Source organism: Oncorhynchus gorbuscha, linkage group LG21 (genome assembly GCF_021184085.1).
Source record: "Oncorhynchus gorbuscha isolate QuinsamMale2020 ecotype Even-year linkage group LG21, OgorEven_v1.0, whole genome shotgun sequence".
Classification (NCBI taxonomy): domain Eukaryota; kingdom Metazoa; phylum Chordata; class Actinopteri; order Salmoniformes; family Salmonidae; genus Oncorhynchus; species Oncorhynchus gorbuscha.
In genome coordinates this window covers 47,505,374-47,526,540 of record NC_060193.1, presented here as the reverse complement: position 1 = coordinate 47,526,540, position 21,167 = coordinate 47,505,374, and the positions used below count along the sequence as shown (strand labels likewise).

The 21,167-nt window shown below is 45.1% G+C and overlaps 2 protein-coding genes across 3 annotated transcripts in view; one reads left to right on the top strand and one right to left on the bottom strand.

Moving 5' to 3' along the window:
- Nucleotides 1–212: 212 nt before the first annotated feature.
- Nucleotides 213–6,291, top strand: LOC124008472 (E3 ubiquitin-protein ligase MARCHF7-like). The gene is given in 11 exon segments (XM_046319767.1): nt 213–280; nt 282–388; nt 1,611–1,750; nt 2,497–2,671; nt 2,981–3,145; nt 3,311–4,439; nt 4,674–4,843; nt 4,946–5,049; nt 5,311–5,412; nt 5,642–5,690; nt 6,159–6,291. Coding segments are annotated over 11 exon segments (2,304 nt in total). The 3' UTR covers nt 6,254–6,291.
- A 1,913-nt stretch (nt 6,292–8,204) lies between these two features.
- Nucleotides 8,205–21,167, bottom strand: part of LOC124007945 (lymphocyte antigen 75-like) — a 39,380-nt gene continuing 26,417 nt past the window's right edge. Inside the window, exons 24-35 of one of the 2 annotated variants that reach the window (XM_046318837.1) lie at nt 20,765–20,894; nt 20,272–20,492; nt 19,811–19,973; nt 19,411–19,575; nt 15,554–15,676; nt 15,120–15,311; nt 14,771–14,994; nt 14,385–14,595; nt 11,184–11,345; nt 10,220–10,336; nt 9,795–9,986; nt 8,205–9,547 (exon numbers count right to left, since the gene is read on the bottom strand). In XM_046318837.1, coding sequence (XP_046174793.1) covers nt 9,375–9,547; nt 9,795–9,986; nt 10,220–10,336; nt 11,184–11,345; nt 14,385–14,595; nt 14,771–14,994; nt 15,120–15,311; nt 15,554–15,676; nt 19,411–19,575; nt 19,811–19,973; nt 20,272–20,492; nt 20,765–20,894 — 2,073 coding nt within the window. In that variant the 3' untranslated portion in view covers nt 8,205–9,374. The remainder of the gene's footprint in view (nt 9,548–9,794; nt 9,987–10,219; nt 10,337–11,183; nt 11,346–14,384; nt 14,596–14,770; nt 14,995–15,119; nt 15,312–15,553; nt 15,677–19,410; nt 19,576–19,810; nt 19,974–20,271; nt 20,493–20,764; nt 20,895–21,167) is intronic. The other variant, XM_046318838.1, reaches the window with a different exon arrangement.

Here is a 21,167-nt window from a genome sequence, read left to right as displayed (position 1 = left end):
ATAGACGTGGCGAGCATGGTGGACACGATGTTCAATGCTGGAAGTGGGGCCTGAGTGGGGAAAGTTTTGGAACCCCTGCTGTAGCCTACATCAGTCTAGTGCTTGTGTACTAAATAACACTGGACTATGTCTAAGCCTACCGTACACCACTTCTTTGTACAATGTTTGATTACATCTTGGCTTTTCTAATCTCTTTCCACAGCCAATCAGTGATGGATTCCAAGCCTCGTCGGCTGCCCTTTACGGTGTCCGGCACCACGTCGTCTTACTCTTCATCCTCTTCCCCCCTCCTCCCTGGGTTCCAGCAGACTCTATGGAAGAACCAGTGTCCTGAACAGTGATCGATTCACCAGGGCCACACCCCTTAAACCTGACCTCAACCACCAGGTACTGAACTGTATGAGAGGGAGAAAGTGGCAGGTCACATGCATTTGCTGACCCTAAATGTCATTTCGTATTCCTAAAATTCTGCCGGTTAACAATAACACTTCAAATATGTTTATAAACAAAGGAAGGATAAGGCTAGGCAGTTGGGACAAGTTTAGCCTGTTTTCATGACAACCAATGTTCTCTTTAAAATAAAGGCAGTCGTGTGGGGTCATTATTTTCTCCCCAGGCATTCATTGCTGCCATCTGACTAAGGGACTGTAGCTCTGCCTCTTGGTTCCAGTCCTCTTCTCTATTTGGCTAGCTAGCCGTGTTCAGAAGCAGTGAAGGTATCTGTGTACTTTAGCTGGGGCTTTTTATAGGCCAGCCTAGATTCCTGCCTGTGTGTTTTTCAGCCCGCCTGTCCTGTCTGTCTATTTGATTACTCTTCCAGAAGAGTCCTTGGCCCGGCTCAAATGCACAATAAACAAGTGCCTTAATTGACACGTTCACAGACATCTTTAAGTAGAATTACAGAAGGCTGTAAACATTTTGGAGTACTTTTGACTGCATTTGATGTTCTGAAAAAAAGATCAATGTTATTATGTGAAATATTATGCCATTATAATTATCTATCTAGCATGAAAGAATGTAGGAATAATTGGTACAAGGATATTTAGACAATGCTCTGCAGTGTTTCCCCTATATTAATTTAGCAGTGTTAGCCTCCGCTGCATTTCGCTACACGCGCATTAACATCTGCTAACCATGTGTATGTGACAAATAACATTTGATTTGCTAAATCGTTGCCGCAATTCCAAAAAATAGGGGCACCCATTGATTTTGAGTCGCTCTGCTAGTTTAAGAACACTGCAGAAGCCATGGCAAAATGTGCAGAATTGCAGGAAGCTTTAAAAATGGATCTCGGCCCAATGTCAATGTGTAGAATGGTAAGAAAATAACTTTGAGAATATCATTTTTGGTGTGATTTATTATTTTTTACAGCTAAATTGTCTTTGAGGGCCTTTACAATTTTTGGTCTTATGCCATTGGCTACGCCCACTACAATGCTGACTTTGCCATCGCTGCTGATGTAAATCCTAGGGGAAACACTGCTTGGATATGAACTGTTTTCCCACACTTTTCCTGTTTGGTGATCTTGGATTTGTACCATGTCAGCTACCCTACATTTCTCCACGTATTGACTTGCGCTCCCTGTGTTTTCACACTCCTGGTGTCTCCGAGCTCTCGGTTCCTCAGCTCGACCAGGGACTACAGTAGCTCTGACAGCTGCCACTCCAGCTGGAAATCCCCTCTGACCACCTCCTCGGTCTCCTACGATCGCTCCTGGGCCGAGTCCTCACTGAGCAGCCGCAGCAAACTGGTAAACTCACGCTAGAACGGGATCTTGTTCATCATGGCATTAAGCTAACATATGGAATTGTTTTAACATGGTCATACCGTGAATCATTTAGCTATTTGATTTAGAATTTTAGGATCACTTTAGCTATCAATTTGAAAAAAATATATTGGATAAAATATAGAATTTGGCCTATACTATTGTTGCCCATAGACACGGCAAGCCGGTCAAAAAAATGTATCTTAAGGTTTTGAAGTGCCTGTCCTATATCTGGGAGATACAAGACTGCTTGGGATATATATATATATTTAACCCCTTACCTTCAGATGAGTCCCGTGGCACCCATGGGGGTCGAAGAGCAAAACTGAGAACACCATTGTTTGAGTCTCCCTTAGTTTGGATGCTACGTTTAGTGAGAAGACCTATTTTTATTTACATATTTTATATTTGTTTTTTTCCGGGGATGTCTCATGGTCTGACCAACACCACTGTAGCTCTTCCACCGCAGATGTGGAAGGGCGACCTAGGCAGATATGGTGGATTGAGAAGCAGCCCATGCTGTCGCTAACATAAACTGACCGATTTTGATGGTGATTCGTTTCAAATGATTACTTAGATTACACGTGCGTCAATAGACTTGGGGATTAAACAGTTTGCCTTTTAGGTTTTGATAGTGACATTACTGATGCACGGTGCCAAGTTTCAAGTTCAAAGTGCCATTCAAGCCCATTTTGATTCATGTGATGGTATTCTGTGGGTTGTTTTATCAGACTGATTCAGAGCGAAGACTGGGGACGTACTCAGGACTCCTCAGCAACACAACTGATGATGGAGATAACAAACGGGTCAAACTGTCCTATACCAACAGAGCTGCTGCATATACAAGAAGCCCCTCCTCCTCTGTGACTGGCTCCTCCTACTCCAGCAGTATCCTCAGAGACTCTGGTATCTGACCCCTGGTTCAAGGGAGAGTTCAGTATCTTTCCTTGAGCCCTTTTTAATGTATGAAAATGTTTTTGAAGTGAACTGTTCCTTTAAATATACTGCCGTTTCCATATACTTGATGAGCGCAGGTCTTGTGATAATCATGCATAAAATCATTACCATTGCTTTGAGTGATAATAATGATATTAAATCTTCAGTTAAACATTGATTAAGCATCTTAATGATTCCTAAATGATTCCTGTCGTGGTTTAGCCAACTTATCTTTTCTATCATGCAAGCTGAATAACAAACTGGCACCTTGTGTTTTAGATTCGTCGTCGTGGAAGTCGTACCGGCCTCTGTCCAGGTCGTCGACCTCCTCCTCCTCAGAGCCCCTGTGGTCCAGAAAGGAGCTGGAGAAGAGGACTGAGGGGAGGAGTTTGTCTAGTGAGGCTGACACCAGCTATAGGAGCTCTGGACTCACCTCATCCCTGTGTACGTTCTTACACTCACACATAGTGATTCATTTGTGTGAGTTGTGTTACACATCTATTGACACATTTACGTACACATTCAATCATAAAACTGAAACCGCTACATACTCGCACACAAACATAATATTGACGCGCATGCAACCGCTAATGTGGACATTTGTTTTAGACCGGCCAGACCGTGTGACCTCCACCTATGCCCAGGGGGCTCGGCCCAAGGAGACCCTCTACTCTTCCTCTAGCAGGGAGAGCAGCTCCCTCAGCCGCCACCTCTCTTCCACTTACCAGCGCTTCCCACTGGCCCGGGACTCCACCACCTCCTGGACCACCGGCCACTCCCTGACCACCTCTACCCTCCGCACCACCAAGGAACCCACTGAGAGCCCAGAGCCCACTCTAGGAGCCTCCGTCTCCTCTCGCCCCTCGTCTTGGTACACAACTCCCTCAGCAAGACGGGAGGCCCGGGACTCCAGCCCCCCTCCCTCCGCGCCAACCACCACCCCCAGGACAACCCCAGAGGGTGGCGAGGTATCCGATGGACGTCGCTCCACCCGCCGTCTCCTCTCCCGCCTCTTCTCTCGGCGCTCCAGCCAGGACTCCAGTGGCTCCAGCTCTGGCTCCACCTCCCGCTCCTTCGACTCGGCCGAGGACAGCCCTGTCGTTGAAGGCCCCAGTCACACACCCGTGGCTACCAGCGAGGAGAGCGTCCGGCCCGTGAGCGTGGAACCCGTTCCCAGAGGCTCTGATGCGGCTCAGGCCTTTGCCTTCTTGAGGTGTCGCAGACAGGGCCTGTCCCCGGTCCAGGAGGGTCAGACCCAGCGTGGCCTGGAGACCTGGAGAGGGGGCAGCACCAGTGGTGTTGGAAGTAGTACTTCAGGTTCCTCCTGGCTGTCGTCTTCCATCCAGACCCGCTGCACTCCTCTCTTCTCCCGCCGTAGAAGAGAAGGACGGGATGAAAGCGCTCGCCTGGCATCCGGCGCCGACGAGGATTACCGTGGTACCCAGTTCCCCCTCAGGAGGAGAGACTCCCCTGAGGCCGAGGATGATGATGATGAGGAGGAAGAGGAAGTTGCAGCCTCGGGGGCGATGGGCGCTAGCGTCGCCCTACAGGAGGAGTTGAGAGATATGGCGGGGAGTAGTCAGCGTTTGGCGAGGTTCATGAGCAGCCCGCTGTTCCGCGTCCACGACAACGTCATGATCGCCGTGGACATGACGGGCGCCGCCGGGAGCCAACCGGAGTGCCAGGAGAAGCCCACCTCCTCAAGAGACCCTGAGAGACTGAGGAAGATCCAGGAGAGGTGGGGATGCTGACTGGGGAGTGGGCTGAACCTGCATGCTTGTGTCCCACCCCCTGTTGTACATAGCACTGTCCATGTGTTGTCCATCGTCTTTATTGTGGCTACGCTCGTCTTGTCATTCAAATGTCTCTTTTAGATGGACCATCGCTTTAATTATTTTACTCAGTCATTTCTCTGATTTTGAAAGGTTTATTTACAGTTGTCAACCATTCTTTCTCTTGCTCTCCCCTGTAGCCTGCTGTTGGAGGACTCTGACGAGGAGGAAGGGGACCTGTGTCGTATTTGCCAAATGGGTGAGGAGTCTCCCTCCAACCTTCTGATCGAGCCCTGCCGTTGTACAGGCAGCCTGCAGTATGTTCACCAGGACTGCATCAAGAAGTGGCTGGGTTCCAAAATCAGCTCTGGTAAGATTTATTTCTCTCTCTCTGACCTCATAAATGATGTCTTCCCCTCGGTGTGTTCTGCATTTATCGCACATTCTTGCCATCTTTCACTCTCTTGTCCAGGCACGAATCTGGATGCCATCACCACGTGTGAGCTGTGCAAAGAAAAGCTGCACCTGAACATTGACAACTTTGACATCAACGAGCTACACAGGACACATGAGAAGGTGAGGGGACGCTCAGTTAACCCCAGACAGTCATCTCCTAGTCAGCCATTATCTAACGGTTAAGACTGTGCCTGGGGAAACATTCCGCAGAAAATCACTGTGCTGCTCATTCAACTGTAGAATACCAGACAGGGACACTAAAAACAACTGTTCTGTAAAACGTTAAGGATTAACCTCCTGGGGTCCAGTCTTAACTTGAGCTTAACGCATATCTGCAGCTTTCAGTGACTGCTTCCTTCCTCTCGTTCCCTTTCTGTCCAGTCTGAGTACGAGTTCATCAGCTGTGGCCTTTACCTGGTGGTGTTGCTTCACCTGTGTGAGCAGAGGTTCTCTGATGTGCTAGGAGCTGCCAACGACGCCAGGGTAAGAGCCCACGCCTACAGTCGACACCACGCACAACAAATTCTAAACCTCGTTCATTTTACACTGGGCTCAGAAGTCGTCTTGAATGTTAAGCCCCGGGTTCTTCTTTGGCCGCATAATTCACTTACTATTGTATTGGGGTGTGTAAAAATACTTCATTCAAATGTAGTAGGATTCAGTGTTTAAAAAAAAAAATGTTTAACAAACATTTTCCCCCTCTTTCGCTCAGTTTTTCAACCTGGCGAGAACCCTTCACGACCACATGGACAATCTTGAAAGTACGTTCTTGAATAATTTCTCCCCAATGCTGTGTACACGTGTTAGTAACTTGATATGAGGCTGTTGGTAAAACTACCCCCCCCACCACCACTGTTAATCAATTGATGGTTAAGTATTTGATTATATTGACCTTCTCTGATGTTAAAGGTCCATACGTGTGTGAAAGTACAAAAGCATTTCTACATGAGGCATGATGAGCTCTGCACATATTTTTGTTGCCCAGCAACACTGCTGTGGATAATTACCCTTCAATTAGCGCTGCAGAAGGTCCTCTCAGAGGTTATTAGATGGTTTGATATGCACTGCAGTATTCCTCACCGACAATTAAATGGTCTTACTATTTTACCTTTGAACACTTTCTAAACTAAAAGATACCTTTTGCAGCTGTTTCTTCCAAAATAAATAATGAAATAGACTGCTAATAAACTAGTGTCCGATTTGACTGATCATTTTTCCCTCCACTGCAGGTCCTTATGGGGAATCGGACGAAGAGGTGGTTGATACTCGGCCGTCAATCGATTTCTGTGACCTCGATGAAGACTTGGAAGAGGAGTACAATTGACCGAAGGGGATAAGGAAAAATAGATGGGGGGGGGGGGGGGGGGGGGGGGCAAGCAGAAGAATTGAAGGAGTTACTAGCTAGTAGCAACCCATTCTGTTTCACCTTGTGTGATTTTACTGAGTGCAATGGCTTGTGAGATTTTCTTTAAAGCCAATGCCAAGTAGATGGGAAGTCACTCCTGACGTGGAGGTGTCATAGATATGCAGACTGACTTTGAAGTGGACCGAGGTGAGGAAATGCTTTATACCCCCACCCTCCCCCCCTTTGTTAATTTCCCCTTCCTTTAGGTCTCCAGATTTGAGCTTTATTCTGTTAAAATGCAACATGTCTTTTTGAACTGTGATACCACGAGTGCTTTAAATGTTTCCTGATCTACAAAAGCAGATCTGGCCACCGTGGTGAGATGGTGTAAAGAGGAATTGAAAAAGCTCCCGAACACAACACTGGTTCATTAGTTTAGTGGGTTGGGAGAAAGGAAAGGGCTCTGTTTAGGGAAGAATATCAAAAAGTGGCAAATTATTCCCTTTACTGTTTACAGCTCAATAATTGAGTTTGTTCTGTTTTTGTCTTTTCAATGTTTGCGGTATGAAAATGCTATTTTGCTTGGCTCTGAAACTTGTTTTCATTTAATTATTGCAATAAAGTTTTGACTGTACATGTGTTTGCAGACATTTCATTCAACAAAACAAGGACAATGAAGTAAAAAATCTAATGTGTAAGCAATTTCAATAACTGTTGCTCAAAAACCTTTCTGATTTAAAAAGATGGGAAGATTCTCAATTGAGGTAGATTCTCAATTGAGGTAAACTCCACCCTCTTATGGTGACCACTTACCGGGTCAGATATGTAGAAGTGGCAATTCGTTAATAGTTTAATGGAGGAATTTGCTCGCTATAGCCGCCTCTAGCCGAGGATACTTAGGTGTCTCAGGATACACCTAAGTTTTGTAATCTGCCTCACCCCCTTCAGATTTAAGGTTAAAAAGCATGTGTACATTTAAATGATACACTAGTCATCTTTATAAAAATGTCTGGCACAACTAGCTAAATGTTTGCCACTTTACATTTTGGGATTCCTCCTGTAAATGTAATTTGTGTGTTATAGTGGGGTTGTCTCATTTCATTAAAGTGCATTTGTTTCCTGGACCAGGTAGTTGAGCAAAACCAATTGACAATCTCCCATAAACCTTTTTTTGTGAAGTGTTATTGGCTAAATTTGAACCTGTGACCTGGTCCCTATCCCAGTGTCTTGTCCGCTGCATTAGGGGTGTGGACGGCACCATCTGCGTTGACAGATTGAAGTTGTTCAAAGTTAGGTTAGAAGATTAGACCTGTAATTTGTTTAATGTTCGGTATGGTTGGAAACGAGTCACAATTGGGATTTGAACAAGTACCTTTGCAGGTCACAACCTGTATGTAATGCCCTCCAACCTACCAACCTTTTTATACATGCATCTGTATACTCTGCCCACTGAGCTTTCATCCAACCAATCACGTTAGTTCAGTAAGTCAGAGCTTCCCTCATCACAAGGTAATGTTCCTCTGCTCAGATGTTGTGGATGCATACCAGATCTTACATGCCTGGATAGGGTTTTCACATAACGGCTAACCACATGCTCTAGCAGTCTGGTACCCGGCTACACAGTTGATGTGGCACAGAACCATTGGTTGACGCATGCAATGTTTGAGCAAGGGAACGCGACCCTTGATTGAGGCAGGGATTTAATCCAAGTTGTAGATCTCTGTAGCGCCTTGGATTGAATCCCGGCCTGAATCAGGGAAGCTCCTTTGCAGAATTCCAGAGCTTTCTTAATTATTCCTTTCTCGATTCCTTGTGTCCTTGCGTCCTTGCCGTCTCCAAAGTTCACACAAGTTGTGGTAGGTCACAGTGATACCCACGTCTGAAATCTATTCATTTCCTCAACAACAAAAAAATGACAGGACTCCGCCCAGAAAGACAAACCTATTTTATTGGAAGACAATATTTGACCAGAGTGGATGGTCTGCTTGGGACCAAAATGTAGATATGAAGATACTGTTGAACATTTTGGGAATGGTAATCCTAGTTAACAAGCATTGTTGCAAGGCAGATCCAAATAAAGTCTAGAGGAATGTCCAGGTTATCGACATTGCAAAAAACATCTTTGGTTTAGATTCTCCATAATAAAATTTAAAAAAGAAAAGGGAATTTAAATATTTACAAAGCATTTACAGCAGCTGTGTGCAGTTTGAGGCCTCAGCAAGTAGCGACCTTTGAAAACATTAACCCCAAATTAACACCCCTAAAACCAGACAACTATTGTGCTTGAACGTGGCAGAAACAACTGCTAAGGCATTATTCACGATAAAACGTTTCAATTTAAAGTGCAAATGTTCTCAGTAGTTTGAGCGCATAAGAGAGAGAGGTTACAGTCATAACGACAAAGAGAATGCACCTAAGGCATTTACAGTTGGAATTAATTGCATGTAGTTCAAATGGCCAAATGAGAATGCATGCCACTCCAAATGGTCTAAGGGAGTCTGTGTTGGACTGCATTAGCTAGAGTACCTGTATTAGACCTTAAATTATTTCTGTGAAATGCTGAAAATATGTCAAGCTAATAAGGATTATAGTTCTGTTAATGAAAGTGCCATGATGCAGTTGTTCCTTCTTTCGTCAATGGCCAACAGTGAAAACGACACCTTCCTCCATGACAAAATAATCACAAACAAACAGAGAAAAACATCAGTGCCTCCAAGAAGGAAAAAATACCCTGACAACCAGCATCACGTATCCAGTGCCTTTTTTGTCAACTTTTGTCAAGTCCATCAACACTGCAGCAACTGTTCAATGTGGCAGCTCTTTCTCTAAAATAATCATTGTAAAGTTAATTAAAACATTATTAGGTAAAACAAAACAAAACAAAAAATACTAAAATGCTAGTTTGGGGATTTTCAAAATCCTTTTGCCAATATTTACAATGTCACAGAAAATGCTAAAAAAAAAGCCTGCTTGGGAATTTATACAAATAAATAAAGTTGTCTTTTAAAATGAAAAGGCAGCCAGGTTTCAGTTTGCTGCATAATAACATTTCCATACTGAATAATTGTAGGCAAATAACTGCATAGATAGAAGACAAGTCTCACTCTGCATCCATAATACTAGTGCTGTCAGCATCATCAATGGTTCTCCTGTAGCGCACGGTGGAGTTGAATCTGGCCCTGCTCTTCTTATAAACGACGAAGCCGATGGCCGCCAGAAGGGCGGTGAGGACGACCAGGAAGAAGACCAGCGCCACCGGGACGCTCCCCGACCCTGGAGGCAACACAGCCAGTCAGAAACACATCTCCAAACTGGCCAAGAAAGCCGCTGTTTCAAGCACATCAACGTTTACAAATATAGAATAACCATAGCGAAGCCGGGGAAATCTATGAGCCATATACAATCGACTCTTGTTACATGCAATAGCTTGGAGCGGTCACCAGGGCATGCTGCTATCCACATAGTAAAAGAAAAGTATGTACGAGTTGAGACTGGTGAACCATTGCACTTCAGTACTCACGTGCGGGTACTTTGCAGACGATGCGACTGTGGCTATCCTTGCAGCTGACTCTGCTCCAGATGCCTCCGTCTGCAGACACCATGACAGCACAGGGGTTCTGCTGGGTCGCTGTCCTCACCCCACTAGCAGAACCCTTGGTCTCCCAGTTAGAGAAGGCCAGAGAGGAACCGTCCACCCAGCCCACTGGCTGACCTGGAAGACAGAGGAAGCATTACTGATTCTATTCGGAGTTCAAATAGACGACTTTATTTGAGTATAATGTACTGTATTGGCATGTAGAATTTGTATGTATTTTAAAGTGCCTGACTTTCCAAATGAAGTGCACACAACTTCCATGGTGTCCAATATAAATATAATGTCTCATAACATCCGTATACAGTAATACGTGACAAGCCTATGTTATTGTACGGGTCAGGTCAGTTTACCTTGTTTGTCCAGGTCCATGCCGAGCCACACCCTACTGGTGATGAGAGGGTTGTCTGCCATGTAGCCAGAGACAAAGTCATTCTCCTCTCTGGTCATTATGGTCAGCAACTGTGCATCTGTCAATCAAAGGCAAAATGAGGCATACATGCACTGTACTGTAAGTAAGAAACCACTTGATTTGATCATGGTGTACTAATTAAGCAATAAGGCCTGGGGGGGTGTGGTATATGCCCAATATACCATGGCTAAGGGCTGTTCTTATGCACGACACAGCGCAGAGTGCCTGGATGTAGCCCTTAGCCATGGTATATTAGCTATAAACCCCAGAGGAGCCTTATCGCTATTATAAACTGGTTACCAATGTAATTAGAATAATCATTTGGGTGCTTATATTTGTCCTCTTACACACAGGTCTGTAATGGAAATGTGTTTGTTTTTTTGCATATCCCAACTCCCCTGAGACCCGCAGGGAGTAGGGTCATGGCCTGGGTCGCCATTGTAGAGCAATTAGGACTAAGTACCTTGCTCAAGGGCACAGCGACAGATTTGATTTCATATTTATTTGACCTTGTCAGCTCCGGTTTTAGAACATGCAAACCTCTCAGTTACTGGTCCAATGCTCTGACCTCGAAGGCTACCTGCCGCTTGTAATTTTTGTCATACCCTTGGTATAAGGACTGATATACCACGGCTGTCAGCCAATCAGCATTCAGGGCTCGAGCCACCCAGTTTATAATATCTGATATACCACAGTTTTCAGATAATCAGCATCTAGGAACCAAACTACCCAGTTTATAAGAGTAAATATGAAATACTTGTATTTAATCAGGTTGGTTATAGAGAAACCATTCTCTTACCATAACAACCTAACCCAAGATGCTGCAATAATGTAAAACTCAACTTATATACAATAATACAGAAATATATACACGTGTCAAATAGGAGAGATAGTGGGTGACTTACCAAGCCTTTCACAGATGCTCTTGGCATCCTCCATGCTGTACACAGAGTAGTTATAGAAGGTCATGTCAAAAGCATAGCAGTGGTCCTGGTGCTCAACCCACTTAGACGAGCCACTGTTCTGAGGGCAGTTGTTGGCCAACTGGGGAACTGCGAGGTTCGATCCTGATTTAGACAAACAAAAACAGATGACATTAGAGTGATTTCTTTTATGGAGTCTTAAAAGTTGTGTGTATACTATGTAAAACAAATCTGCTCAGATCGCTCATTAAACATCAATGTCTTAACACAAGAATTCAAGTTGTGTGTATAATAAATAAATACTAATAGGGTAGGTACTAAGACCGTAGGACTGGGTCTTACTCTGAGTGGTGATGTAATACTAATAGGGTAGGTACTAAGACCGTAGGACTGGGTCTTACTCTGAGTGGTGATGTAATACTAATAGGGTAGGTACTAAGACCGTAGGACTGGGTCTTACTCTGAGTGGTGATGTAATACTAATAGGGTAGGTACTAAGACCGTAGGACTGGGTCTTACTCTGAGTGGTGATGTAATACTAATAGGGTAGGTACTAAGACCGTAGGACTGGGTCTTACTCTGAGTGGTGATGTAATACTAATAGGGTAGGTACTAAGACCGTAGGACTGGGTCTTACTCTGAGTGGTGATGTAATACTAATAGGGTAGGTACTAAGACCGTAGGACTGGGTCTTACTCTGAGTGGTGATGTAATACTAATAGGGTAGGTACTAAGACCGTAGGACTGGGTCTTACTCTGAGTGGTGATGTAATACTAATAGGGTAGGTACTAAGACCGTAGGACTGGGTCTTACTCTGAGTGGTGATGTAATACTAATAGGGTAGGTACTAAGACCGTAGGACTGGGTCTTACTCTGAGTGGTGATGTAATACTAATAGGGTAGGTACTAAGACCGTAGGACTGGGTCTTACTCTGAGTGGTGATGTAATACTAATAGGGTAGGTACTAAGACCGTAGGACTGGGTCTTACTCTGAGTGGTGATGTAATACTAATAGGGTAGGTACTAAGACCGTAGGACTGGGTCTTACTCTGAGTGGTGATGTAATACTAATAGGGTAGGTACTAAGACCGTAGGACTGGGTCTTACTCTGAGTGGTGATGTAATACTAATAGGGTAGGTACTACGACTGTAGGACTGGGTCTTACTCTGAGTGGTGATGTAATACTAATAGGGTAGGTACTACGACTGTAGGACTGGGTCTTACTCTGAGTGGTGATGTAATACTAATAGGGTAGGTACTAAGACCGTAGGACTGGGTCTTACTCTGAGTGGTGATGTAATACTAATAGGGTAGGTACTACGACTGTAGGACTGGGTCTTACTCTGAGTGGTGATGTAATACTAATAGGGTAGGTACTACGACTGTAGGACTGGGTCTTACTCTGAGTGGTGATGTAATACTAATAGGGTACAGTGGGGCAAAAAAGTATTTAGTCAGCCACCAATTGTGCAAGTTCACCCACTTAAAAAGATGAGGCCTCTAATTTATCATAGGTACACTTCAACTATGACGGACAAAATGAGAATAAATCCAGAAAATTTTTAATGAATTGATTTGCAAATTATGGTGGAAAATAAGTATTTGGTCAATAACAAAAGTTTCTCAATACTTTGTTATATACCCTTTGTTGGCAATGACAGAGGTCAAATGTTTTCTGTAAGTCTTCACAAGGTTTTTACACACTGTTGCTGGTATTTTGGCCCATTCCTCCATGCAGATCTCCTCCAGAGCAGTGATGTTTTGGGGCTGTTGCTGGGCAACACGGACTTGCAACACCCTCCAAAGATTTATGGGATTGAGATCTGGAGACTGGCCAGGCCACTCCAGGACCTTGAAATGCTTCTTACGAAGCCACTCCTTCGTTGCCCGGGCGGTGTGTTTGGGATTAATGTTGAAAGACCCAGACACGTTTCATCTTCAATGCCCTTGCTGATGGAAGGTGGTTTTCACTCAAAATCTCATGATACATGGCCCCATTCATTCTTTCCTTTACACGGATCAGTTGTCCTGGTCCCTTTGCAGAAAAACAGCCCCAAAGCATGATGTTTCCACCCCCATGCTTCACAGTAGGTATGGTGTTCTTTGGATGCAACTCAGCATTCTTTGTCCTCCAAACACGACAAGTTGAGTTTACCAAAAAGTTATATTTTGGTTTCATCTGACCATATGACATTCTCCCAATCTTCTTCTGGATCATCCAAATGCTCTCCAGCAAACTTCAGACGGGCCTGGACATGTACTGGCTTAAGCAGGGGGACACGTCTGGCACTGCAGGATTTGAGTCCCTGGCGGCGTAGTGTGTTACTGATGGTAGGCTTTGTTACTTTGGTCCCAGCTCTCTGCAGGTCATTCACTAGGTCCCCCCGTCTGGTTCTGGGATTTTTGCTCACCATTCTTGTGATCATTTTGACCTCACGGGGTGAGATCTTGCGTGGAGCCCCAAATCGAGGGAGATTATCAGTGGTCTTGTTTGTCTTCCATTTCCTAATAATTGCTCCCACAGTTGCTTTCTTCAGACCAAGCTGCTTACCTATTGCAGATTCAGTCCTCCCAGCCTGGTGCAGGTCTACAATTTTGTTTCTGGTGTCCTTTGACAGCTCTTTGGTCTTGGCCATAGTGGAGTTTGGAGTGTGACTGTGAGGTTGTGGACAGGTGTCTTTTATACTGATAACAGGTGCCATTAATACAGGTAACGAGTGGAGGACAGAGGAGCCTCTTAAAGAAGAAGTTACAGGTCTGTGAGAGCCAGAAATCTTGCTTGTTTGTAGGTGACCAAATACTTATTTTCCACCATAATTTGCAAATAAATTCATAAAAAATCCTACAATGTGATTTTCTGGATTTGTTTTCTCATTTCGTCTGTCATAGTTGAAGTGTACCTATGATGAAAATTACAGGCCTCTCATCTTCTTAAGTGGGAGAACTTGCAATTGTTGGCTGACTAAATACTTTTTTGCCCCACTGTAGGTTCTACGACTGTAGGACTGGGTCTTACTCTGAGTGGTGATGTAATACTAATAGGGTAGGTTCTAAGACCGTAGGACTGGGTCTTACTCTGAGTGGTGGTGATGACGATGTAATAGGCTAGGTACTAGGACTGGGTCTTACTCTGAGTGGGGGTGATGTTGTAATAGGCTAGGTACTAGGAATGGGTCTTACTCTGAGTGGGGGTGGTGATGGTGGTGTTGTAGCAGATGGCTCCGTCCAGCTTGGCATTGCAGTCCATTCTCATCCAGGTGCCATGGGGAGTGATATACACACAAACACCCTGAGGGTCTGAGCTGGACTTGACAACAGTGTCAGAGAGTCCCGCCTGACTGTAGTGATACTTAGTCCCATCGGACCACTCATAAGACTGAGAGCCACTAGCCTGCGCAGAGAGGGGAGGGGGATGCAGTATTACTCAGCAAACTTCACACTAGAGGTGCTTAGCAAATGTTACATTTCATGTCTACCTGCCGTTTAACTAAATTGCCTCAAAAGATGGCGTTATTCTCAATAGAAATGGCCGCCGTGTTAGTGGCATTGTGGCTGAGCTCCCTTACATCCTGACTGGACAGACCGATCCACAGCGGGAAGCCGTCTCGCTTGGCGATAAGCTCTATGTGAGCGTTGTGCCCGGTGTCATGCACGCTGGCCAGGTGTCCGTTGCCACGGCCACACTCCTCCAGCGCCTGGAACCAGCTCAACTTCCTGGTTATCACGTGGTAGCTCAGGTTGCCATAGCGCTCAAAGTCCCTGACCGACTGATTGTATTCGTCCTTAGAGTCTTGGGGACGAAGAAAATGTGTTAGAGTCAATCAAGTGCGCAATGTATTATTTAGTTGTAATTTAAAAATGATAGTACTCTTTGTGAATAGGTGACGTATGTTACTCTGAATGGGGTCTACCAACCTTTATCCAATTTGCAGGCCACAATGCTTCTCTGCTTGAAGGGGCTGAAGTGGCGTTTGTTGGTGAATATCTCCCAGACTCCCTCAGTGTTGAGACCAGCCATGAACTCGTCGCTGGCTGAGACGCTTGGTCTTCCATCGACCCAGTTAGAGTACTGGACGTTGGTGCCGTCATACCACTTCATCTGGTTATCTACCAAGGACAGGAGCAACCACTTGACATTTATTACACGTCTCGTCACACAATAATACAACGACGATCAGTGAGTAAGCTTCAGACTTGATGATCCAGTAGACATATTACAATGATCCAATCCAGCGTCTCCTCATAATGCAGGGCAATGAATGATAATATGAAAGTCCAAACAGAAGGACTAACTGTCCATGCTGAGTGTTTGGGAGATGAATACGGGGAGCCCGGTCCAGTCCACTCACCGTTGTCATCGTTGAACACCCCTAGCCAGACAAACTGCACCAGGTCTTTGAAGGGAAGGAGCTGCTCCTTCACGAACTCATTCTCCACTACGTTCCTGATGGTCAGGATGTCTGCATCAGCATCTGAGAAGAACAGCAACCGGTAACACTTCATAAAGACTAGTTTAATTAATAAACACCTTCAAATCAGAGCACAGATGAAGTCTGTTTTGACCAGGCATCAAATGTCAATTTTTTTAATCTCAAAAAAAGTCTAATTGAGACTTATAGCGACCAAATGAAGTTGCAGCGATGTAAAAACGTAATATTTAAAAGGAATATCCAAGGCACTCTCTTGTGGAAAGTTCACCTGCTCTTTCCATGACAGACTGACCAGGTGAAAGCTATGATCCCTTATTGATGTCAGTAAATCCACTTCGATCAGTGTAGATGAAGGGGAGGAGACAGGTTATTAAAGAAGGACTTTAACATTTTAAGCATTTACATTTAAGTCATTTAGCAGACGCTCTTATCCAGAGCGACTTACAAATTGGTGCATTCACCTTATGACATCCAGTAGAACAGTCACTTTACAATAGTGCATCTAAATCTTAAAGGGGGTGAGAAGGATTACTTATCCTATCCTAGGTATTCCTTAAAGAGGAGGGGTTTCAGGTGTCTCCGGAAGGTGGTGATTGACTCCGCTGTCCTGGCGTCGTGAGGGAGTTTGTTCCACCATTGGGGGGCCAGAGCAGCGAACAGTTTTGACTGGGCTGAGCGGGAACTGTACTTCCTCAGTGGTAGGGAGGCGAGCAGGCCAGAGTTGGATGAACGCAGTGCCCTTGTTTGGGTGTAGGGCCTGATCAGAGCCTGGAGGTACTGAGGTGCCGTTCCCCTCACAGCTCCGTAGGCAAGCACCATGGTCTTGTAGCGGATGCGAGCTTCAACTGGAAGCCAGTGGAGAGAGCGGAGGAGCGGGGTGACGTGAGAGAACTTGGGAAGGTTGAACACCAGATGGGCTGCAGCGTTCTGGATGAGTTGTAGGGGTTTAATGGCACAGGCAGGGAGCCCAGCCAACAGCGAGTTGCAGTAATCCAGACGGGAGATGACAAGTGCCTGGATTAGGACCTGTGCCGCTTCCTGTGTGAGGCAGGGTCGTACTCTTCCTGTGTGAGCCTGGTTTGACAATTGAAACATGGATCGTGTATGTGTGCCATCCAGAGGGTGAATGGGCAAGACAATAAATGTACGTTTCTGTTTGTGTCAAGAACTGCATCTGTAATACCATGGAAAATACTGTATGAAGCGTCGCGGAAATGTACAAAATGAAACATACTATGAGAATTGTCCATTGTTTTAGGCTAGTGTTTTATTTCCCCGAAGAAGGCTTGTTGTCTTGTGTGACTTAGTTAGAACTCTGGGCGTACAGATAAGAGCCGGGTGCGACCGCAGTATGTGACATCCCGTTTGTACTGTCTGTAGGAACGCCTCTCGATGGAAACATGCAGAAAGGAACAGACAATGGTGGTCAACATCAGCTATCTTAATCTACACAGACAAGCTAAACGCCTTTACTACACCATGTTCTCCACCCCTGTTTGCACACATCTGCTGACTGCCACACAGACAATGAGGTTGGACTTTACAGCTGAGAGACAACTCTGTTCGTTGAGCTTCCAACTCTCACTCTTCTTAGTGATGGTTGATTGCTTCATTTGTGCAAATCTTATAATAAAATAGTTTGAAAGAATCTGCAGTCTCTCTTCCTATAGAATTTCTCTGACAATTGGGATATTGTACACAGCGAGGTTCTCGAGGCTCCAAAACACCATCTTCAACTCGGCTCAGAGGGAAACGCAGCCCCAGAGTTTCTCTAACAAAGCGGGCACTAAACAATAACGTTGGTTCTTTTTCTTCCAACTCCTTTTCAGGTCCAACTCTACAGACAAGTCAAATGGCCAGTAATGGCCGCCTGTTTTGCGCCCAACTACGTAAATGTGTTTTTAGGACATTTGTACGTTTGGAGAGATTTTTTTGTTTGATCCTCTTCAATCCATTTTCTTCTGATATACATGACGTCATTTTGTCGTTTCGATCACCTGACAATGAACTGCTTCAGCTCCACACAGAGGCGCCATGCCCATTTCAGCTCCACACAGAGGCGTCATGCCCATTTCAGCTCCACACAGAGGCGTCATGCCCATTTCAGCTCCAGCATGCCCATTTCAGCTCCACACAGAGGCGTCATGCCCATTTCAGCTCCACACAGAGGCGTCATGCCCATTTCAGCTCCACACAGAGGCGTCATGCCCATTTCAGCTCCACACAGAGGCGTCATGCCCATTTCAGCTGCCATGCCCATTTCAGCTCCACACAGAGGCGTCATGCCCATTTCAGCTCCACACAGAGGCGTCATGCCCATTTCAGCTCCACACAGAGGCGTCATGCCCATTTCAGCTCCACACAGAGGCGTCATGCCCATTTCAGCTCCACACAGAGGCGTCATGCCCATTTTAGCTCCACACAGAGGCGTCCTGCCCATTTCACACAGAGGCGTCATGCCCATTTCAGCACCACACAGAGGCGTCATGCCCATTTCAGCTCCACACAGAGGCGTCATGCCCATTTCAGCGGCTGCAGAACATTTGTGACAAGGGGGATGATTTCCAAAATAAAGTTGCTGAAACAGAGATACAAATCATGTGTTCTCAATCAATCCAAGATAAAGGATACATCCTTAGAAAGAGAAAATATGCTCAGACGACACCAAAAGGCCCCAAAAGTCCAACCAAATGTATTTTGTTACCCAGTACAGCAGAACGGCATCTCACATAAAGAATATCATCAAACAGAATTGGGAGTATCATCAAAATGGACCCTGCATTAGGTGACGTTTTTACTGAGCTGCCATGCTTTTCTTATAGACACGCGCCCACCATACGAGACAAGCTGGTGCAGTCATATAACACCCCCCCGCAGTCAAAGCCAACTGGCTTTCCAAACCCACTGGCACCTTTCTGTGGGGACACTGCAACCGCTGCCCCAACATAGAAAAAACAAAACGTTCAATTACACAAGGAAATAACTTAACAAATGCAATATTCTGTGAATATGCAACACTGTGTTTGTTGTTTATAGGTTGGAGTGCCCATGTGGTCGTTTTTATATTGGTTTGCACGAAAAGGAGAACATAAATATGGCCGTGCATTACCAACAAGCCGGCCATGGTAACCCGGACTTGCTTAAAGCCATGGCCATAGAGGTGGTATCCATCAACAAGATGGGAGGTTACAGGCTTCAGTGTCTTTACAAAGGGAAACACACGCTCAAAGCTACTGTCTTTCAGGGTTGAACAATGAAATAGATTTATTGTACTTCTGTAACTATTATATATATATTTTATAATTTATTAATCTTGAGTTGTTTATTTGTGTGAAACATTGTATTGGCCTTTAGTTATATTTGATTGATTTACTTGTATTTGTTTATTTTCTGGTCATTCATTTCACCTGTCACTACTATGCACCTGTGAACCCTGAAGAAGGCCGCTGAGCAATACACGTTGGGGAGTTCACATTTTTGGCTAAAATAAAGGATTTTTAAAACTTTTCCACAAGAGAGAATGCTTAGAATTCTTTGGAAGTATGATGTTTTTACACACGCTGCAACTTCATTTGGTCGCTATAAATTATACCCCATTCTCCAATGAGCATCTCTCTTCGTCTTCATATTTGATGCCAAAGCAGCGCTCCCTCTTTTTCGCATTTCTAATTGAGACTAGAAGACATGTTTCTAATATGTATCTTGTTTGTGGAGGTCTTCACAGTACAAATGGTTTCTGACTGATGTCTGTGCCAAACTGTGTCCCTGCTCCTTACCCAGTTTCTTGCACGTCTGAAGTATCTGGCCCTTGTCAAACTCTTCCCATCTGGACGATGCCAGTTGGAAGGTGTAGCAGTTGTTCTTGAAGGGGATCCAGTTTGGCCCGCTGCTCTTGTGAGGACATTTCACAGCCCTGTCCTCAGGGGTGGTGTGAGTCTCTTCTGGAAACATTGAAAGTGTTCATTCATAAAATTAAAATTCAATTTAAAAAAGCCACAAAAGAAAAAGCCAAAATACACAGTTGCTGTCTGAGGAGAGTGCTTGGTTGATTTTCATCCTGTCTTGTTTTAATTATGCCACTTGACAATTGCATCCAAAGTGCTTACACTTTTGGTATGACCATTACATTACAAGACCCCAGCGTTTACCAACTGAGCCACTGTATTGCTGTCTTACCGTGTGGAACATGGCAGATAGCCCCTGCCAACTGTTCCATACACTCCGTAGCCTTCCAGAAGCCGTCCGTGTCCAGGAAGACACAGCGTCCAACGGTGGGCTCTGAGGACCAGCGACTAAACACCGTGTGACTGTGGTCTGTCCAGTGGTAGTGGACACCATCCTGACAATACAAAACGCTGAGTGAGTTCCTTATTGATTTAACCAGGCAAGTCCATTAAGAACAAACTGAACCGCACTGTAGAATCTGTGAAATCGTCATTATGAAATCAGCCACTATCATTCAGTGATTGCAGAACTGAGGGAACAGGATGGGTGTGGTCTATTCTACATGGTGACGGCTCCGCCTAGCCTCCCAATGGGCTACCGGTTGTTTGCTTTGCCATGTTGCCTTAAACCCATCCCTTTCTTTTAGATCTGCGAACACCAACGGGTTGGGGTGAAGAGCTATGGCCACTTACGTCTGCGCTGAAGAGGCCGATCCACATGGGGCTGCGTGCGCGGGTGACGTGCACGGTGAGGACCGACTGCTGCAGGGTGTCGGCTACGCTGGCCAGGTCCATGTTCTGGTTCCTGCACTCCGCCAGGGCCTCGTGCCACGTCATGTTTTTCTGAAGTAGCTTAAAGGTGTGATTGTTGACCTGGAACGGCTCCAACTGGAACTGGGGCTCCTCTGGCTTGTCTGAGAACATGAGAGGGATTTAAAGGGGTCAGACGAGGTTTTAAACCCTATTCGATATGCTCAATTTCCACTCCACAATACAGTAGCAATATCAAGTAACAACTATCAATAATATCAGTCTAATTCATACACTTAATATCAATAGTCTTTCTATCTCAAGCCTTCTGAATGTAGAGTCCACACGTCATCCGTTCTTTCACCAACACGGACAAGATAAGCACAGATAATTGGTTGTGTTTGGCGCCCTCTGCTGCTAGGTAGCGGTGGTGTACCTGCGTAGTGCTGGCAGATGGACACATATTGCTGGTCAGAGCAGGAGGTGTAGTCCCAGGAGCCCATCATGGCAGAGCTGGGGTCGTTGAACACGAAGACACACAGCTCAATGCTCTCTGGGTCATGAAGCTGCAGACAGACACAATAACAACAGGGACACAGAGAGTTAGTTATAGGTTATGATGACCTTGAACTTTGAAACAGATGTGGAACATGTTTTTCAGAGACTGGTATTTAGTATAGGCTATCATAGTCATGTTTATGTAGTCCCATCATTTGTTTTAAAAAAACTACCTGCACGCACTCTTACCAGTGGTTAAAGTACATTTAATTTCTTCCCGGTATGGAGACCTCCTATTGGTGAACGCGCCTATTGTTGTTTTATGGGCCCAATCATAGAAT